This window comes from Aotus nancymaae, unplaced genomic scaffold (genome assembly GCF_030222135.1).
Source record: "Aotus nancymaae isolate 86718 unplaced genomic scaffold, 86718_ANA_hifiasm-v0.15.2.pri h1tg000010l, whole genome shotgun sequence".
NCBI classification, from domain to species: domain Eukaryota; kingdom Metazoa; phylum Chordata; class Mammalia; order Primates; family Aotidae; genus Aotus; species Aotus nancymaae.
The window spans coordinates 27330127-27351543 of record NW_026988421.1 but is presented as its reverse complement, the minus strand read 5'-3'; the positions used below and the strand labels follow the sequence as shown (position 1 = coordinate 27351543).

The 21417-nt window shown below is 45.0% G+C and overlaps 1 protein-coding gene across 1 annotated transcript; it reads left to right on the top strand.

Annotated features, from left to right (window-relative positions):
* The first annotated feature begins 221 nt into the window (after window positions 1-221).
* On the top strand, window positions 222-13169 carry INA (internexin neuronal intermediate filament protein alpha). The gene is made up of 3 exons (XM_012439417.3): window positions 222-1341; window positions 9849-9973; window positions 11170-13169. Exons 1-3 carry the CDS (start codon window positions 277-279, stop codon window positions 11477-11479), a joined length of 1500 nt encoding a protein of 499 aa, XP_012294840.1. The 5' UTR covers window positions 222-276; the 3' UTR covers window positions 11480-13169.
* The last annotated feature ends 8248 nt before the right edge of the window (window positions 13170-21417 follow it).

The following is a 21417-nucleotide window of genomic DNA, read 5'->3' as shown; positions in this document are numbered from 1 at the left end:
AGGAGCGACTCCAACGCAGATGGCCCTGACCCCGCGCCCCAGATCGTCGAGCGCGCAGCTGCAGTAGTCACTGCGCCTCCCCGCCCCCGCTCCTGGATGCCCGCCCTTCCCTCCCCGGGCCAGGCTCCGAGCAGGAGCTCCGCCCCCAACGCATCGCCCCAGCCCCCCGCGCCTTAAAAGCCAGCGCGCACCGCCCCGCCGCGCCCTGCCTGCCGCACCTCTCCTTTCTTCTGTATCTCCAGCCGAAGCCGCACGCCCGGCCCGGATCCCGACACCATGAGCTTCGGCTCGGAGCACTACCTGTGCTCCTCCTCCTCCTACCGCAAGGTGTTCGGGGACGGCTCCCGCTTGTCCGCGCGCCTCTCCGGGGCCGGCGGCGCGGGCGGCTTCCGCTCGCAGTCCCTGTCCCGCAGCAATGTGGCCTCCTCGACCGCCTGCTCCTCGGCCTCGTCGCTCGGCCTCGGCCTGGCCTATCGCCGGCCGCCGGCATCCGACGGGCTGGACCTGAGCCAGGCGGCGGCGCGCACCAACGAGTACAAGATCATCCGCACCAACGAGAAGGAGCAGCTGCAGGGACTCAACGACCGCTTCGCGGTGTTTATCGAGAAGGTGCATCAGCTGGAGACGCAGAACCGCGCGCTGGAGGCCGAGTTGGCCGCGCTGCGGCAGCGCCACGCCGAGCCGTCGCGCGTCGGCGAGCTCTTCCAACGCGAGCTGCGCGACCTGCGCGCGCAGCTGGAGGAGGCGAGCTCGGCGCGCGCGCAGGCCCTGCTGGAGCGCGACGGCCTGGCCGAGGAGGTGCAGCGGCTGCGGGCGCGCTGCGAGGAGGAGAGCCGCGGTCGCGAAGGTGCCGAGCGCGCCCTGAAGGCGCAGCAGCGCGACGTGGACGGCGCCACGCTGGCCCGCCTGGACCTGGAGAAGAAGGTGGAGTCGCTGCTGGACGAGCTGGCCTTCGTGCGCCAGGTGCACGACGAGGAGGTAGCCGAGCTGCTGGCCACGCTGCAGGCATCGTCGCAGGCCGCGGCCGAGGTGGACGTGGCTGTGGCTAAACCAGACCTGAGCTCTGCGCTGAGGGAGATCCGCGCCCAGTATGAGTCCCTGGCTGCCAAGAACCTGCAGTCCGCGGAGGAATGGTACAAGTCCAAGTTCGCCAACCTGAACGAGCAGGCGGCGCGCAGCACCGAGGCCATCCGAGCCAGCCGCGAGGAGATCCACGAGTACCGGCGCCAGCTGCAGGCGCGCACCATCGAGATCGAGGGCCTGCGCGGGGCCAACGAGTCCTTGGAGAGGCAGATCCTGGAACTGGAGGAGCGGCACAATGCCGAGGTGGCTGGCTACCAGGTAAGGGCTGGGGCTGGGCGTGGGAAGGCGTGCCCTCCCCTCTCCCGCGCGTTCCCGCTTCCTCTGGTAAAACTGGGCCCTAGGACTTAAGAAGAGGGCAAAAGAGAGAAGAGCCCCGGCTGGAGGCGCTGGTAAACAAAAAGCCCTGGAGTCTCTACTGTTAACTTTAGGGAACGCCCCTCATTTATGTTCCTGCCTCAGCCCTTCAAACAAAGAAGCCCTTAAACTTCTTTGAGGTTCGAAAACCTAACTATGCCTGTCTGTCAGCAAGCGGGCATACACACACCGGCGGTCCGGAGAACACTGCCCCACCCAAAGTAGGACTGACCTAAACGGGGCAGGTTACGTGGGCGGTGCTGTCTTGGCTATCTGGCTTGTTTGGTTGACTTTGAAAGGCTTTCTGTGCATTCTGGAAGGTATTCATGGAGTATGGTACGCTTCAGGGTTGAAGGAAGAATGCCGTCCTGAACTGGGAAGGGTCCTATCCCATTTTTTTGACTTTCGCGCTGCAAAAAGTAGATTGGAAGCGAACAAGCTGAGCAATGCTTGAGCTGTTAGCAACCGCCCTGCTCTACCCTAACACACACACACACACTCTTGAGCTAGTAGCAACCGCCTTGCTCTACATACACACACACACACACACACACGAGCTAGTAGCAGCCGCCCTGCTCTAACACACACACACACACACGATTCATTTTTTAAAGAAAGCGTTCGCTAGTTGGCAAAACGTGAAATGTCGGGGCGCTGTCCACGGTGCTGATCTCGAGTTCTTCCCATCTCGGAAATGATGTCTCTCCCGTCTCGTGTCCCAGTTATGAATCTCTAGACAGTTAAACTGCTTTGATTTTTTTTTTTTTTCCTGCAACACCAACATATCAGTCTTGGCTACCTGCAATCAAAGGTCACCTCGTAGATATCAATTTTGGCTTTCATAGATGGCTTAGCACTAAACAAAAACCACTTAATTTGCTCAGCAGCTGTGAGGTCCCACTTGAAAATTCCTGTTTTATTAATATTTTTTTCATCGTAAGTGTATGTGATAAGTCACAGAGATGGTTTTCCTTTGTTCTAGTGTATGTATTTTTTTTTTTCCATCTTTCTCTGTCCTCTAAGCTCCTGTGAAGGTATTGATTGGCTATTTCTTACCAACAAAGGCCACTGCATCTTGAATTTTACTATATAAGACATTCTGGGATTATGACCATAAAGGGCACAGAGGTAGGAGACAGGGTAAATGGAAAGTGTAGAAAAGAATTAAAATACTATGGTTCAGTTTCAAGGTGAACGCTCCTTTGAATAGAATGACAATTCAGAAACTTGCAGTAATTCTAGCTAGGATTAAAGCTTATATTTGGTGAAATTAATAGGGCTTGGGAACATTGGTAAAATAGAAGCAAGAAAGGAATGAAATCTCAAAAGTACCATTTTAATCAGAAGCTAAAGAATTCTTATTGATGTTCAGGTATTTGCTATTTTTTACAAATAACTTCCTTTGATGAAGGACGAAAGCCTGCTTGGACTGTTTAGGTTAGTTTGGTATTGCAGTATCATTCAAATAAGTACTTCCATTTCTGCTTCAAAATCTGGAACTTGAACTTTTCACTATGTACCCTTGCCCCTGGATGGCCTGAATTAATCACATTTGGCTAATTGAGACTTCATTTTTTTCTTCCAGAAGCTTCCAGGGATGAGCTAGGTGGTCTTCTGGAGTGCTAGCCCAGTATTTGTTTTTTTCTTTTTCTTTTCTTTTTTTTTTTTTTTTTTGTTTGAGACAGAGTCGTGCTCCATCGCCCAGGCTGGAGTGCAGTGGTGCAATCTAGGCTCACTGCAACCTCTGTCTCCTGGGTTCAAGTGATTCTCCTGCCTCAGCCTCCTGAGTAGCTGGGATTACAGGCATGTGCCACCACACCCAGCTAATTTTGTATTTTTAGTAGAGACGAGGTTTCTCCATCTTGGTCAGGCTGGTCTCGAACTCCTGATCTCAGGTGATCCTCCCTCCTTGGCTTCCCAAAGTGCTGGGATTACAGGTGTGAGCCACCGTGCCCAGCCTAGCCCAGTATTTCCACACAAAAAAAGGATAACTTACTTAGAGCTGCCAGCTGAATTGGGCTTTTCCATGTCCTCTGTTTGTTTGTTATAGCCCATACATTCTAAGAGGTAGTGACAGTTTGGCTTGGCTTGTTTGCAGTAAAAGGCTTTCATCTTTAGACAATAGTAGGGTCATCCAGACGTGGTCTACAGGAAACAAACAAAAAACAGCAAAGAAACTGCAGCTCTGCGGTGCTGCCCCTATCAGCTTGAGCCTTTAGAGCCACAGAGGACCTGCTGATGGGAGTGGAAGAGGAGGTCAGACAACAGAGTGCTGTTCCCTACTCCTTGAGGCCTAAGGCTGAAGTGGGGCTCAGCCTTACCTGCGGATCCTAAAGGCCTGATGCCACAAGGGTGTCTCTGACTGTTCTGACAATCTAAGCAGTGCTGACCGAAAAAAACTTCCCTTTCTACAGTGAGATTTAGCCATTGTTTTCTTGCCTTCTCACCCTGTCCTCATCTTTCACTGCACTAATGGGAGGATGTTCTCTTTCTTCTGCTAGAGATTAGCGATAGGGCCATTTTCCTTTTCAAGCTTGGCACCCTCTATGAAACAGGAAGGTCCCATTAAAGTTCCGTCTTCTCTGTCCCAGAGAGCTGATAGCCTATTTGAGGAGAGAAAGCTTCTTACACTTTTGAAAGGGCAAAAAAATGATTCAAGGTGACACAATAAGTATACAATAGTGTATGAGAGAGTCAATCAGGTGAGAGAAGAGCTGCATAAAAAGCTGAAGGGGTTTCCATTTCTGACACTGGGCAATTCCAGTGCCTACATAGCCACTTCAGCACCATTGGAGTCCCAGTTCTATTAAAGATGTCCAGAGACATTTCTTGGAGGGTACCTGGGGTCTCAGGCCTCTACTGTGGTCAGTCTTGAAAAGTTGAAGCTTTCCTTGAAAGACCTTGCTGAATGATCAAGATCACTGCAGGTTAATGCTCTCCAGGGAGAAAAGCCAAGTCTGCTGTTTTCTCTCCATTATGAGATTGGAGTACAGCCTAATTAAATAGCAGGAAGGGGCTGGCCCCCTGGAGATTGGAGGTGGCAGTGGCTGCACATAAATCCATAGCTTGATAGATCCATTTCTGAAATTAGGTGCATTCGGTCTTTTGTAAGCTCTTCCACCTGGTTTTTGTTTCATTGTTTTGTTTGCCCCTCCTTATCTTACTGTATTACTGTCACCTGGGCCACCATGATAGTATCTTTATAGAAATAAATTTAAACTCATGGATCCTAAACCCAGTGACACTCAGGTCAATCGGGGGCTTAAAAAAATAATCAGGCCCACTCCCAAAGATATGGATTCAGCAGTTCACAGGTAAATATGCATTTTTTTATTATTATTGTTTATTTATTTATTATTTTTTTAAAGACGGGGTTTTACCATGTTGGTCAGGCTGGTCTTGAACTCCCGACCTCAGGTGATCTGCCCACCTTGGCCTCCAAAGTGCTTGGATTATAGGCGTGAGCCACCACACCCGGCCAGGAATATGCATTTTTCAATAAAAGTGCTGCATCCTGTTGGTCTTCAGACTAATTTTGGAGTACACTGATCTAAACCACTTCTTCCAGTAAAGTAGTTTACAGAGATACGTATAATGCAGGGCTTTTGAGTGTGGTAGAGGAAAGAAAAAGATGAGGACAAAGGAAAGATAGGTGTGAGAATAAAGCACGCATGGTGAACCACAAATAAAAATCCTCTGTCCCCACCCAAGTTGATTATGCAGAGCAGTAATTCCAGATAGCCTCTTTCAATCAGACTATGGGGCACTCACTACTGCCCCCCTGACCGAGGGCCCCCCAAACGTGCTGAAATCCACAGCTCTATCTTTCTTCTTCAGCACTGCAAATGCTAGTGTGGCCAGTTTTTTTCTCTTACTCCACCCGGCATCCTTCCAGCCCTGGGCACGATGCTCAGCATTTGTCTTAGCTCCTCCAGGAGAGACCCCAGCTGGAGCTGGGCGTGCCGCTCTCTCGTTCCCTCAGGCTAAGCTGGCAGCAGCTGCGTGGTTGGGGGAGGGGACGGACTGCGGCGCTCTGCTCAGATCTCGAGCTGGAGGCCATCTTTGGCAGGGCTTTTGAAGGGCAATGCAAGACACAGCCTGATGTGGGGAGGAGAGCGCAAACAAAGAAACCGGACATTGAAGAGCAATCAATGGTCAGCACACAGCACAGTTGCTTCTGAAAGGAGCAAAGTCGTGCTTTTGTCTACAGTGATCTGTAAAATAGATATGTGAAATCTGTAACATAGAAGTTCAAGGAACTCTTGTCTAGAACTGAGCTCCACAACCACCTCTTTCTTATTCAAAAAAACAGCTATGAAACAAAAGTAATGTTTTAAGCAAGGACCTAATTAACCTGCCGATGAGACATATTATCTATCTCTAAGCCACATATTAGGAACTTGGCCTCTCTAATGCTCCCAGCCTATTCATAACATGATTTTAAAATGCTTTTTTATTTGATTTCAAGCCTGCAGCAAGATAGAGAATGGGGACCACTGGAGTCAGGCATTGTTAAGAATGAGTAGCAGCAGATCCGTTCATCTTTCAGAACAAAGAAAACCAATAAGCAGCAACGCTGATTCCAACATCCCTCAAGTCACTTTAGAAAGGCTTTTTATTCAAAATTGTTATGAAAAAATCTGGTGCTTTAAGGTATATGCCTCCAACTATCCAATATTAAAGTGTTATGATACATTAGTTTTCTTAGTTATCTAAGGGGTTGGTAATAGTGAAGGCTTGTGATAAATTTGTCCATATCATCAAAAGGATAGAGGGCTGCGTGGTGTGATATTAACAGTAAAAATCACTAACATTTATTGCGTTCTTCCTATTTGCCATGCTGTTTTAATGCTACTATCTAATTTAACAGATAATGGACTCATCATATACTAATGTATACGTGAGATATATTAAATTGGAATCCTAATTTGAGGATCTCAGAACACCTTAGAAAAAGAATAAACATTATAACTTTCTGTATGCAGAAATAGAAGATAGGAAGAAACTAAAATGTAGAAAACTGGCTGAGGTCCAATGGATGTTAGTGGCAGGGCAAAAACTACAACCCAAAGTCCCTAATGAAATCCTCCTCTTATCTTCATATAGCATTCCTCCTCCTTCTTTGCATAATCATATTTTCTTCTTTCTCCTTTTTCTCTCACCCTAGACTCTTTTCTCTCTTACCACACTAATATTGATTATCTTTCCCCTAATGTGTCAGTAGCAGAGTTGATTATAACCTCAAATAGGAACTGTCAGGTAAAATTTCTCAGTAAAAATTTCTTTAAGCCCTCATGATCTCTTAACACACTTTGAAATATATGCATCACTGTCCAGTATAATACGTATTTTTCCTACTGACTGTCATTCCTTGTTCTGTACCCATCAGTCAATTGAGACTCTTCTTTGCAGTATTCCTGTCAATATTTATAGAACAGGTAGGTGGCATGAATTTTAATTCCGCAAATTCTCTTGATTTGGAAGTTTGCACCCCCTGATGTCTCAGCCCTGCCTTTCACCATTGCTTCATCATTCTCACAGGGGAGTTGCACGGGCCTGTCAGCACTTACTTTCTTGAGGTTTCTGATATGTTTATCTGCATCACTGTTTCTTAAAAATAACCCCCAATCATTCATTGTGTCCTTTCTTTCTTTTTTTTTTTTTTTTTTTTTAAGACAAGCTCTCGCTCTGTCACCCAGGCTGGAGCACAGTGGTGCCATCATGGCTTACTGCAACCTCCGCCTTCCCAGATCAAGCAATTCTCTCAGCTCAGCCTCAAGTGATTCGCCCGCCTCAGCCACCCAAAATGCTGGGGTTACAGGTGTGAGCCACCACGCCATGCCCTGGAGACGTTTTCTCATTACCACAACTGGGAGAGGGAAGTATGTGCTTCTGCCATCTAGCCAGGGATGCTACTAAACATCCTTTATTTCACAAGACAGCTCCCAGTAACAAGTAATTATCCAGCCCAAAACATCAATACTGCCAAAGTTGTAAAACTCTGTTATAGAGGAAAGCAACAGAGAATAAATTAGAATAAACTAACAAATTGCCAGGGCTAGATGCAGTGGCTCATGCCTGTAATCCCAGCATTTCCAGAGACTGAGGCAGGTGGATCATGAGGTCAGGAATTCAAGACCAGCCTGGCCAACACGGTGAAACCTGTCTCTACTAAAAATACAAAAATTAGCCAGGCATAGTGGTGCCTGTAATCCCAGCTACTCAGGAGGCTGAAGCAGGAGAATTGCTTGAACCCAGGAGGAGGATGTTGCAGTGAGCTGAGATTGTGCCACTGCACTCCAGCCTGGGTAATAGAGCAAGAAGCTGTCTCAAAAAAAAAAAAACCTAATACATGAAGAAGATAATTTTATATAATGATAAGAGCTAAGAGCAGGGTGGCTGCATTCAACTGAATCCTTTTTTTCTAATTTGTCCTCCTATTGGGGGTATCTTTTTCTGATTTGCACAAGGTTCCTGCATGGGCTAGCAGCTGCTTGGGCTTCAGGTAAAATAAAGTACTGGGTTGGTGGAGGGAGGATACTTAAATTGAATGCAAAGGAAGACCTTTTTTTTCTTTTTTTGAGACGAGTTTCACTCTTGTTGCCCAGGTTGGAGTACTGTGGTGCAATCTCGGCTCACTGCAACCTCTGCCTCCTGTGTTCAAATTATTCTCCTACCTCAGCCTCCCGAGTACCTGGGATTATAGGCATGCACCACCACACCTGCTTAATTTTTTCTAATTATAGTAGAGACAGGGTTTCTCCATGTTGGTGAGGCTGGTCTCGAACTCCCTACATCGAGTGATCCACCTGCGTTGGCCTCTCAAAGTGCTAAGATTATAGGCATGAGCCACTGCACTTGTCAGGAGAGGACATTTGAACTGAATTTTTTTTTTTTTGAAATGGAGTTTTGCTCTTGTTGCTCAACCTGGAGTGCAATGGTAGCGATCTTGGCTCACTGCAACCTCCGGCTCCCAGGTTCAAGTGATTCTCTTGCTTCAGCCTCCCAAGTAACTGGAATTATAGGTGCACGCCACTGCACCCAGCTAATTTTTGTATTTTTATTAGAGACGGGGTTTCACCATGTTGGCAGTCTTGAACTCCTGACCTCAGGTGATCCACCTGCCTCAGCCTCCCTAAGTGGTAGAATTACAGCCATGAGCCATCGCGCCTGGCCTGAACTGAATCTTGTATGACAAGGAGTCAGCCATGTAAAGACTAGCATTTTAGGTAGAGGAAATAACAAGCCTAAAGGGCCTGGGACAGCAATGAACTTGATATAGTTAAGGAGCAAAAGAAAAGGCCAGGCTGGGCACAGTGGCTCACATATGTAATCTAAGGACTTTAGGAGGTAAAAGCAGGAGTATTATCTCTCTCTGTTTTTTTTTTTTAGAGATGGGGTTTCACCATGTTGGTCAGGATGGTCTCGATCTCTTGACCTTGTGATCCGCCCACCTTAGCCTCCCAAAGTGCTGGGATTACAGGTGTGAGCCACTGACCAGCCGGTAGGAGTGTCTCTTGAGGCCAGGAGTTTGAGACCAGCCTGGACAACACAATGAGACCTCATCTCTACAAAAAAAAATTTTTTTTTTTAAATTTGTTAGGCATGGTGGTGCACAGCTGTTAGTCCCAGCTGCTTGGGAGGCTGAGGCAGGAAGGTTGCTGGAGCCCAGGAGTTTCGAGGCTGCAGTGAACTATGATCACACCACTGTACTCCTACCTAGGCAACAGAGCAAAACCTTGTCTCAAAAAAATAAAATCCTTCTGGCTGCTCAAGGACTATAAATACAAAATGATTTCTCTTCCATACCTTAGTTTAAAAAAAAAATTCTGTGGAATATTTCTGCTTTCTCCTTACCTATAATGTAAAACATTCTCAGTAAAGTGACTGATTAGGAGGCTTCCAGGAAATCATCAAAAGGAATGGAGGCAAATCTTGCTGTCCTCTCTGTGCTTTCCACAGTAGGAATTTTCTGAATCTAAGCTCCTAACCTGAGGCTTTGGGTTTTGGAAAGGACATGCCACAACAGAGTTATTTAGCAGCAACACAACAAGCAAGGGAGGGATGCTAAGTAAGTGTAAAAAATAAATCATCTCCATGTTCAGTTGAGAACTATTTGCCATGTCGCTCTCCTGAAAAGGGCAGGTGTTCACTTGCCCTCTGGGTAAAAGTTCCCAGTTCTCACCATGAGTCCAAATCTCCTGGGGGCCTTTATGAAAAAAATGCAAACGCTGGGACCCCACCCCAGAATCAGTGAATCTGGATCTGGGCTCAGGGACAGGCCTGAATATAAGCAAGTTATTCATTAGGTGGGTTTAATGTGTAGTCAGGGTTGAGAATCCTTGCCTTCTGGAAATCTCAAGGAATTTCAGCTGGTTTGGCCTAACTGTTTTGGATATGTTGTTTTTCAGGATAGCATTGGGCAGCTAGAGAATGATCTGAGGAACACCAAGAGTGAGATGGCACGCCACCTTCGGGAATACCAGGACTTGCTCAATGTCAAAATGGCTCTTGACATTGAGATAGCAGCTTACAGGTACTGCAAAGAGCCCGCTCACCCAAGTAAATCCAGTCACCCGGGAGCAGTGCTACCCAGATAAGTGGGTCTAGTCTCTCTGGTTTCTGACTGGTGAGGGAGGGAGGAAGGGCATCACTGGCTCCTTTCAAGTGAACTGACCTCTCTGTCCCTCTACTTAGATATAAGCCAGCTCCACCTTACAAGTCCCGGAGTATTCTGTGTACCTCTGCAAGGATTTAAGGGGATAATGTGAGGACACAGAGGTTAAAATAAAAACCCATGAGACTTGTAACTTTAAAAATAGGGTTTGGGGCCAGGTGCAGTGCTCATTCCTGTAATCCCAGCACTTTGGGAGGCCAAGGCAGGTGGATCACTTGAGATCAGGAGTTGAGGACCAGCCTGGCCAACATGGTGAAACCCCGTCTCTACTAAAAATACAAAAATTAGCCAGGCGTGGTGGCGCACACCTGTAGTCCCAGCTACTTGGAAGGCTGAGGCAGGAGAATTGCTTGAACCTGGGAGGTGGAGGTTGCAGTGAGCTGCGATCATGCCACTGCACTCCAGCCTGGGAGACAGTGAGACTCCGTCTCAAAAAAAAAAAAAGCATGATAAAAACTATTAAGAATTATAAAAAACATGGTTTGGGGGCCACTCTTTTATAGGACTGTTTAGGTCACACTGAGAAAAATCTGGTATCTGAAATAGTGTCATTCACTGGCTTTTGTTATTGCTAGTTCTATTCCCTTTGTACCCTTACATACTGAAAAAGTACAAATCTCAAATCCAGGTTGAATTAGGCAATTCCTACCACCTTTGAGGACATCTCACCTCCTTATCCCTATTGCAGCTAAGGTGTTAATTAGGAAAATTACTTCTCCCTAGAGCTTTGTTGCTAATTGCCAAAAATGGGTGTGATGTGGCCAAGGGGAGTTGTAGGTTTTCCTTCTGGAATATATTTGTGAATAGGATAGGTTTCCCTTTGACAATGATTTAAACATAGCTGGTGCCAAAGGGGTGTATGTGTGTGTACACCCATGCACACGCTCCAACTCTTTGAGCTTTGAAATTAAATATGTATTAGTTTCAATCTCATGAAGAAACTCCAAAGTCCTTTGGAATCTCAATCAAATGAATCGGGACTAGAGGGTTGAGTTCTTGGGGGATGGGAAGTTACAAGTTGACTTCCTAAGAGTTTTTCTCTGTTGAATTTACAGGAAACTGCTGGAAGGCGAAGAGACACGTTTTAGCACCAGTGGGTTAAGCATTTCAGGGCTCAATCCACTTCCCAATCCAAGTTACCTGCTCCCATCTAGAATCCTCAGTTCTACAACCTCCAAAGTCTCATCCACTGGGCTATCACTTAAGAAAGAAGAAGAGGAGGAGGAGGCATCTAAGGTAGCCTCTAAGAAAACCTCCCAGATAGGGGAAAGTTTTGAAGAAATATTAGAGGAGACAGTAATATCTACTAAGAAAACCGAGAAATCAAATATAGAAGAAACCACCATTTCGAGCCAAAAAATATAATTCCATTGCTTTGAAAGAGTTAATGCTTAAGAGGGAATGATATGCATTATTTGACTTGATAAACAGCCTGTTCCTGAAACATAACACCTGCCACACCACTATGAAATGTCTTCAAGGCTTCAGTCTCATATTTAGTATTGAATAATTACATTCTCTAATAAGAAAACCACCCCTTAGATTGAAGTAAACTGCAGTCCTGGAGCAATCACAGATGAGTTATCTAAGAATACAGCTTTCTGACCTTCAGCTCACGCTTCACAGTGATTGATGATTCAGGTGCAGAGGAAGTACAAACTAAGGTGCTAAATCTGTGATCATCATCATTTGCTGTGAACTGAAATTATTCACACTACCCAGCCATTATCCAGCTAAATAATCTTACTCTAGATACCTAAAACATAAGATCACTGCCAAAGATAAACTAATGGTCCACACCCAATTCCACTCTGATAGAACTGTTTCACAAATAATAGGTGTTTGTTTAATGGACACTTTCCATCTCCCTCAATTCCATATATCCTTTTCTTCCATGCAGGAAAAAAAATAGTCTATGTAGTATTCTTCCCTTTTAAACACATTTTGGTTCTTCTCAAAAGAACTTACCCCTGTTAGCTCTCTTTGCTCAGTGGGTAAAATTAGATGCATGTTGACCATGTCTATGATTCGTGTAATGACTCATCCCTGCCCATTTCATATTCTTTCAATCCTGTAGGTTAAAAAAATGGCAGTGATGAATTTTAAGGGTTTCCCCCAACAAATAAAATAATGAAAAGAATCCCTAGACTTTAGGCTTTCAGCTTCCACAAATCCATTTAATTAGGAGAAAAAAAACTATTAAGGATGTAGCTTTTCACCTTTGCTCTAGAAGCTCAGTAAATACTTATTCCAAACTGCGATTAAGCTGAACTTAGATTTAGTAGTATAAGCTAGAAGTGAGTGTTTCTATGAGTGGAAAAAGCCAAGGTGTCATTTATGTGTCAGTTCATTTGTGGTGATATAGAATTAGCTTTTTCATGCCCTTACCCTTAGAATCCACTCATTCCCTTTCCCACTAGTCTAGGTCCTAAAGAGGCCTTGCTTTCACTCTCTTATGCCTTTTACGAGTACTAAGTATAGGATATTTTGTCACCAGAACACAATGCTATTGCCCCAAAGTAAAAGAAACCACTTCTGGTCAATCAACACCACCAGCAAATACAAAAAAGAAATCTTTCTCTTTTCTAAAAGACTTCCCCAACATTTACCCCATGGCTGCACAGTTGGTGGGGTCCTGCCGGAGAGGAAGAGACACTCAGACCAGAGGAGGGGTGTGCATGCGCCTACTCGCTTGCTAGAAGTAGATTCTGGACAGTCAGCTCTTCATCTGCCCAACTGTGTAGCATCTGCGTTGTCCAGTGTTTCACTTGTGCCAAGGCTGATGCAGGATTTGTTCTCTGTCCAGCAGTCACTTCTGCCAGAGCTGAAGAGTTGCCCTGTCTCTCTTCCGCGTCTCCTTAAAGAGCTCTGGTGATAAGGACATGATGCTTTTACTGAACTTTCTTATCCTAGCACATGCTTCAATAGTTCAAGGAACTTGAAAGATACTTTTCTCTTCCTTAACTTTACCCCATCCCTATCTTTACTCCTCACACTTACTGTAAGACATTAGTAAAATAAGAAATTAAAAGTCACACAAATCCCACCAACGTAATTCATGTTCTGTGGTTTCTACCCTTTTACTGAGAGAAGCACTGTTTGGGTTCAGAGTCAGTCTGGCTCTGACTGATTTGTGTCTGCTCTTTTTAGTGACCCTTAATTGCCATGAACTCATTTATAAAAGAAAGACATGGCCAAGTGTGGTGACTCACGCATGGAATCCCAGCATTTTGGGAGGCCAAGGTGGGCAGATGGCCTGAGCCCAGGAATTCAAGACTAGCCTGGGCAACACACGGATACCTCATCTCTCAAAAACATATAAAAATTAGCCAACTGTGGTGGCGTGCACCTGTAGTCCCAGCTACTCAGGACTGTAGTCTCACTTCAGTCCGGGAGGGGAATCACACCACTGCACTCCAGTCTGGGCGACAGAGTGAGACCCTGTCTCAACAAAATGAGTCCAAGAGATTGAGGGAAAGCCTGCCTGCAGTGTGTGCTAATGATATCCCGTATGACTTTCAGATTCATTCATCAATGTCATCCCCTGCATCCTGAGACATTAATAGCTAGACTTGCCAGGTGTGGTGGGTCATGCCTGTAATCCCAGCACTTTAGGAGGCCAAAGTGGGCAGATCACCTGAGGTCAGGAGTTTGAAACTAGCCTGGCCAACATGGCAAAACCCTGTCTCTACTAAAAATACAAAAATTAGCCAGGCGCGGTGGTGGGTGCCTGTAATCCCAGCTACTTGGGAGGCTGAGTCAGGAGAATCACTTGAATCTGGCAGGTGGATGTTGCAGGGAGCTGGGATTGCACTGTTGCACTCCAGCCTGGGTGACAGAGTGAGACTCCATCTCGAAAAAAAAAATTCAGTACCTGTTTTCTATGTGTCAGACGCTATATGAGGTAGTAAACATAGAATTATATAAACCTCACAACTACTCGTTAGGTATAGTATTTGTATACCTATTTTACAAATGAAGATGTAGAACCTGAGAATAACAAGGTTAAGACCCTGGTCTGGGCCGGGCGCAGTGACTCATGCCTGTTATGGCCGAGGTGGGTGGATCACGAGGTTAGGAGTTCGAGACCAGCCTGACCAATACGGTGAAATCCCATCTCTACTAAAAATACAAAAATTAGCTGTGCATGGTGGTGAGCACTTGTAATCCCAGCTACTCAGGAGGCTGAGGCAGGAGAATAGCTTGAACCCAGGAGGCAGAGGTTGCAGTGAGCCCAGATCGCATCATTGCACTTCAACCTGGGCGACAGAGCAAGACTCCATCTCAAAAAAAAAAAAAAAGACCCTGGTCTGATATCACACAGTAAGTGGCAGAACTGAGATTTGGACCCTGGTCTTCTGTCCGACTCTACAACCCTTGCTTTTCTTCTCTATGTTTTTTTGTTTGTTTTTATGAGATGGCGTCTCACCTGCTGTTCAGGCTGGAATGCAGTGGCATGATCTCACCTCACTACAACCTCTGCCTCCAGGTTCAAATGATTCTCCTGCCTCAGCCTCTGGTGTAGCTGGGATTACAGGTGCCCGCCACCACGTTCAGCTAATATTTTTATTTTCAGTATACATGGGGTTTCATCACATTGGCCAAGCTGGTCTCGAACTCCTGACCTCAAATGATCCACCTGCCGTGGCCTCTCAAAGTCCGGGGATTACAGGTGGGAGCCACCACACCTGGCCCTTATGTTTTCTCTCTGCATAAAAGAAAGTCTCCTTGCTGAAGGGAGTAGAAATCTTTCTTTTTATCTTCTGTTTCACCCCCTTCTCACTATGTTTTACTTAGTTTCTCTGTCCAAGAAACCTTTTGCAACACCAATTCCTGCAGGCAAGCTGCTACACTAGCAGACTTCCTCAGCCGACTGCCTTCCTCCATTGCCAGGCGGTAGCTCAAAACTGGAATCAGCCCAGCCAACCACAAACCACCTCTGCTTCTGCCAAAAATTATATAGAATTGGGTACTAGTTTTCCATTAAAAAAAAAAAAAAAAGGAGGTGGGGAGGCCTTTCTTATAATTTAGCAAAGGAATTCTGTAGCTTCCCATCAAGGGGCCAGGAAGTGAGGACATATTACAGAAGGGACAATTCTACAAGAGGTGATCAATCCAGGACACTGAGAATTCATTCTACTGCACTGGCTAACGAGGCAAAAGCTGAGCAAGTGTCTGGAAGCTACAGCCCAAAGTTTAGCTCCAGGGTTAATGTAAGTCACAAATAATTGTGGGGATAAACTTCTGGAACTTACCTGTGAACTCGAGCAGAGGACCAAGTGCCACCATAAATGGCTCTAGGGACAAATGTGAAATAGCATTTTTTTTTTTCCTGGTTCACATCCTCTCATGAGGTTGCATGAAATAGCTTTTAAAATGTATTTAAGGCCAACCACGGTGGCTCATATCTATAATTCTAGCACTTTGGGAGGTGGAGGCAGGTGGATCACCTGAGGTCAAGAGTTAGGGATCAGCCTGGCCAACATGTTGAAACCCCATCTTTACTAAAAGTACAAAAATTAGCCTGGAGTGGTGGCACGCACCCGTAATCCCAGCTACTTGGGAGGCTGAGGCAGGAGAATCACTTGAATGGGGGGATGGGGAGTTGGAGGCGGTTGTGGTGAGCCAAGATGGTGCTACTTCACTCCAACTTGGGCAAAAGAGCAAAACTACGTCTCAAAACAAAACAAAACAAAAAAGTATTTACAAACTGGGGCCAGGTATGGTGGATCACATCTGTAATCCCAGCACTTTGAGAGTCAGAGGTGGGTGGATCACATGACTCCAGGAGTTCAAGACCAGCCTGGGCAACATGGTGAACCCTGTCTCTACAAAAAATACAAGAATTACCTGGGCATGGTGGTGTGCACCTGTAGTTCCAGCTATTTGGGAGGCTGAGGTGGGAGGATTGCTTGAGCCCAGGAGGTTGAGGCTGCAGTGAGCCGAGGATGGCCACTGCACTCCAGCCTAGGTGACAGAGTAAGACCCTGTCTCAAAAAACAAAAACAAAACAAAATACAAATCTACTGCAACAGAAAGCAAATTGAAAGTTGCCAAGGCTTGGCTGGGCACGGTGGCTCACACCTGTAATCCCAGCCCTTTGGGAGGGCTAGGCGGGTGGATCACCTGAGGTTGGGAGTTCGAGCCCAGCCTGACCAATGTAGTGAAACCCCATCTCTGCTAAAAATACAAAATTAGCCAAGCGTGGTGGCAGGCACCTGTAATACCAGCTATTTGGGAGGCTGAGATGGGAGAATTGCTTGAACCTGGGAGGCAGAGGTTGTAGTGAGCTGAGATGGTGTTTTTTGCACTCCAGCCTGAGTAACAAGAGCAAAACTCCATCTCAAAAAAAAAAAAAAAAAATTGCCAGGGCTGGAGAGAGGGGTCAGTGGGGCATGACTATTCAATGGATACGGGGTTTTATTTTGGTGAAAATGTTTTGTAACTAGATAGAGGTGATGGCGGCACAACATTGTGAATCATTCACTTTAAAATGATTGATTCTATGTTATATAAATTTCACTTCAAATTTAAAAACACACTAGTAAGAAATTTATGGAATTATCAGAAAAATATAATCATGAACATCTCACACAATTTCTGCCCCGGCTGAGACCACTGTGTACAGCCACCCTGGGTCAATCCCAGTTAGAAGTAATCCCATTAGGAAAACAAACCAGATCTAATAAGAGTATTGATTTTGGCCAGGCACAGTGGCTCCTCCTGTAATCTCAGTACTTTGGGAGGCCAAGGCAGATGGATCACCTGAGGTCAGGAGTGTGAGACCAGCCTGGTCAACATGGTGAAACCATGTCTGTTGGTGAACAATGTCTGTTGGTGAAACCCTGTCTCTACTAAAAATACAAAACAATTAGCCAGGCATGGTGGTGGGCTCCTGTAATCCCAGCTATATCAGAGGCTGAGGTAGGAGAATCACTTGAACCTGGAGGCAGAGGTTGCAGTGAGCTGAGATCACACCATTGCACTCCAGCCTGGGTAATAACAGCAAAACTCTGTCTCAAAAAAAAAAAAAAAGAGTATTGATTTTAAAACAGAGCCCAGCGAAAAAGTCAGAAATCTCTCTGGACATAAATGGGTTTAAAAACACACACACACACACACACACACACACACACACACACACACACACATTCAGAGCTGGAAATGTTGCTTACTTATAACTGCCAACACTGACTTTCAACTAATATTATTTTTATTACTATATCATCAATCAGATGTCTCTAAGTTCCTGAAAAACATCTAAATTGTAAGAATACATTTATTTTTCTTAGAACAAAATAAGTTTATGTACCTAAAAGGTTTTCTTTTGTGGTTTTTTTTTTTTTTTTTTTTTTTGACAGAGTCTTGCTCTGTTGCCCAGGCTGGAGTGCAGTGGCACAATCTCGGCTCACTACAACCTCGGCCTCCTGGTTTCAAGTGATTCTCATGCCTCAGCCTCTGGAGTAGCTGAGAGTACAAGTATGTGCCACCACGCCCGGCTAATATTTGTATTTTTAGTAAAGACGGGGTTTTGCCATATTGGCCAGGCTGGTCTCGAACTCCTGGCCTTAAGTGATCTGCCTGCCTTGGCCTCCCGAAGTGCTGGGATTACAGGCATGAGCAACCCCACCCGGCCTGTACCTGAAAGTTAGCACAGTAATTTAAATGGAAATAACAGAAAGTGGGTTTCATGGGTGTTTAAAGCAGCACTCATATGTGACATTTTATTTTTATTTATAGAACACACAATACTGGCTTTGCAACATTTTCAAACTTAAGGTACAGGTTACATTGATGTCATCAAGCATTTTGCAATTTTCAAATATCTCACATGCCATTTTCAAAGAGGTAGGTGCTCCTGAATCTAGCCAAATAAAGGACTGTTTTGATTATATTACCATGCCCCGTTGCATATCCTTAAAAGATGAAGAGAGTGATTACTACACAGATCAAAGGGCTTCTCTCCTTTATTGATCTCCTAGAAGATGGTTTGATTTCCCCCATGTTTTATGCTGATATTTCACAAGCTTACTAGGTGGGGACGGAGACCAGCTAAGATTTATAAACCCTTTCTTACATTCCCTTTAAAACAACACACACACACACACACACACACACACACACACACAGAGCAGGATTATGATAAAATGGAGTGAGTCACACTGCAGATATTTAAAGACTTATTTTTCTTCAGGGTCTCAGGGATTCTGAACAAAACAAAACAAAGGAAGCTCAAGCTACGAAGAAAAATGAAGACAGATCTTAGAGGGGTCTCTAGGCTCGCTTCCTCACTGATTAATCCCTGTGGATCACCACATGGCTATTCTCTCTGATAATGAGGCAAATGGTCGCTGTTCTGAGTCTGAGATGTTTCATTCTAGCTCTATCACACACTCCTAAGGTTTTAGAATGCTCAGCAGAGTGTAACCAAGATCATATATATAAAACTAGAGTTTTGGAATATAACGAGTGGCAGCTTTTAGTCAATTACTGATTATTGCACATGACAAAAATTGCATCTTTTCTTAAAAGTGCTTATTAAAACAAATGTAACTCACAGGTTCATTTGCTATGCTACATGTATGAATAAGTGAGAGGTGTAATGTCAATCTTCCATGGTTTCCTGGCATAAGAATTCATACATGACATATAAAATTCCTAATATCCTTTAGGGCTAAATAATTCTTTATCTTAAACTAAGACTTTAGCTTAACAACAGGAACTCTTTCTGGCGACTGAAACTGTCTGTCTGTGGAATAATCTAGTCATAACGCAGAAGCAGAAGAGCTAAGATTGGAATTAGGATGAAAGCAGAATGCAGGTTCAACTTCCTAGCCTGAGATGTTAATCGCCAAGATGTATACTCATCCCTCTCCTGCTTATTGATAGAAGCAGGTAAAGTGATAAATATGTAAGAAAGAAGAAAGGAAAAAATAGATGGCTCAACAGCAATCTTGTAATATTAATAGACCCCCTTATTCATCAGAAAGGAACTAACTCGGCAAAGTAATCTGAGAAGTGACTATGTAAGGATCATATTTGAACTTGATAATAGATTGTGCCAGGTACTGTTCTCAGTGCTTTATATATTCACTTGATTCTCATGACAACCCCTTGAGTTAGGTACCACATTGTTCCCCCATTTTTTTTTTGAGACGGAGTCTCACTATGTTGCCCAGGCTGGAGTGCAATGGCACAATCTTGGCTCACTGCAACTTTCGTCTCCTAGGTTCAAGCAATTCTTCTGCCTCGGCCTCCTGAGTAGCTGGGATTACAGATGCATGCTACCATGCTTGGCTCATTTTTTATATTTGTAGTACAGACAGGTTTTCACCATGTTGGTCAGGTTGATCTCAAACTCCTGACCTTGTGATCTGCCTGCCTCGGCCTCCCAAAGTGCTGGGATTACAGATTTGAGCCACTGAGCCTGGCCTCTCCATTGTTCCCTTTTATAGAGAAGGAAAACTAAAGTTTACAGAAGTTAAATAATATGTCCAAGATCACACAATTTGCAAGCAGCAAAGCCAGGATTTTATGTTTTTGTGGGTTTTTTTTTTTGAGATGGAGTTTTGCTCTGTTGCTAGGCTGGAGTGTAGTGGCACAGTCTCGGCTCACTGCAGTCTCCACCTCCTGGATTCAAGCAATTCTCCCTCAGCCTCCTGAGTAGCTGGGATTACAGGTGTGTGCCACCACACCCAACTAATTTTTGTATTTTTAGTAGAGATGGGGTTTTACTATGTTGGCCTAGATCTCCTGACCTCATGATTCGCCTGCCTTGGCCTCCCAAAGTGCTGAGATTACAGGTGTGAGCCACCGTGCCTGGCCTTTTTTTTTTTTTTTTTTTTTTGAGATAGTCTCACTCTGTCACCCAGGGAGTTGCAGCAGCACAATCTTGGCTCACTGCAACCTCTGCCTCCTAGGTTCAAGTGATTCTCCTGCTTCAGACTCCTGAGGAGCTAGAACTACAGGCACTTGCCACCACGCCCAGCTAATTTTTGTATTTTTAGTAGAGATGGGGTTTCACCATGTTGGCCAGGCTGGTCTCGAACTCCTGACCTCAGGTGATCTGCCTGCCTTGGCCTCCCAAAGTGCTGGGATTACAGGCGTGAGCCACTGCGCCTGGCCTAAAGCGGGGATTTTAAGCTATGCAGTCTGGCTCCGTGATATATGTCTTTAATGACTATGCAATGCTGCCTTTATGTCTTTTTTTTTTTTTATCAGAGACAGGGTCTCATTCTGCTACCCAGGCTGGAGTGCAATGGTGCAATTATAGCTCATTGCAGCCTTGAACTCCTGGGCTCAAGTGATCCTCCGAAGTAGCTGGGATTATAGGCACGAGGAACCGTACCCACCTCCCTGCCTTTATTTCTATTTGGGAAAAAAAAATGTTCCTGGCAGCCTTTGTCTTCATCTTTTAATTTTAATTTAATTTAATTTAATTTTTAAAGATGGGGTTTCACCATGATGGCCAGGCTGGTCTGGAACTCCTGACCTCAGTTGATCCACCCACCTTGGCCTCCCAAAGTGCTAGGATTACAGGCGTGAACCACTGCGCCTGGCATTTCATCTTTTAATTTAAAATATTATTCCACTAGTTTTTCTCTTAGGGAAAATGTTTCTTGAGAAACATTAGAAGAAAAACATTGTTTCTCCTTTCAATGAAAATGGTGTCACAAGAAGAAGCTCTGTAAAACCACAGACACCAGCAGCACCAAATCAAAATGCAGTATTGATTAACCCATAATACCCATTCTGTGTAAGTAACTACTTGGCAGGCTTTTGGGAGATCAATATGTCATTTCATTTGTGAGAGGACTATTAATCTCTACAGGCAATAAAATTTAGATTTCACTAGTCCAGTTTTGAAGAGAAGCCAATCAAACTCATGTACACAACAACATAATGAAAAAGAATAAAAAATGAGGACCTCCTCTTAAGATATGGTCTACTAGAGAAAACAAAGATGAACATTCAGAATCAGCATGTGCTTGAATCTTCTCTGTTATCAGGGGTTTCCAAGAAAACAAAATACAGCATAGTAGTTGCAATCATGAGAGGTTTATTTATTTATTTTTTATTTTTTTTATTTTGAGGCAGAGTTTCACTCTGGCGCCCAGACTGGAGCGCAGTAGCGCAACCTTGCCTCACTGTAACCTCTGCCTCCTGGGTTCAAGCAATTCTCCTGCCTCAGCCTCCCAAATAATAGCTGGGATTACAGGCACGTGCCACCATGCCCAACTAACTTTTGTTTTTAGTAGAGATGCGGTTTCACCATGTTGGCCAGGTTGGTCTCAAAGTCCTGA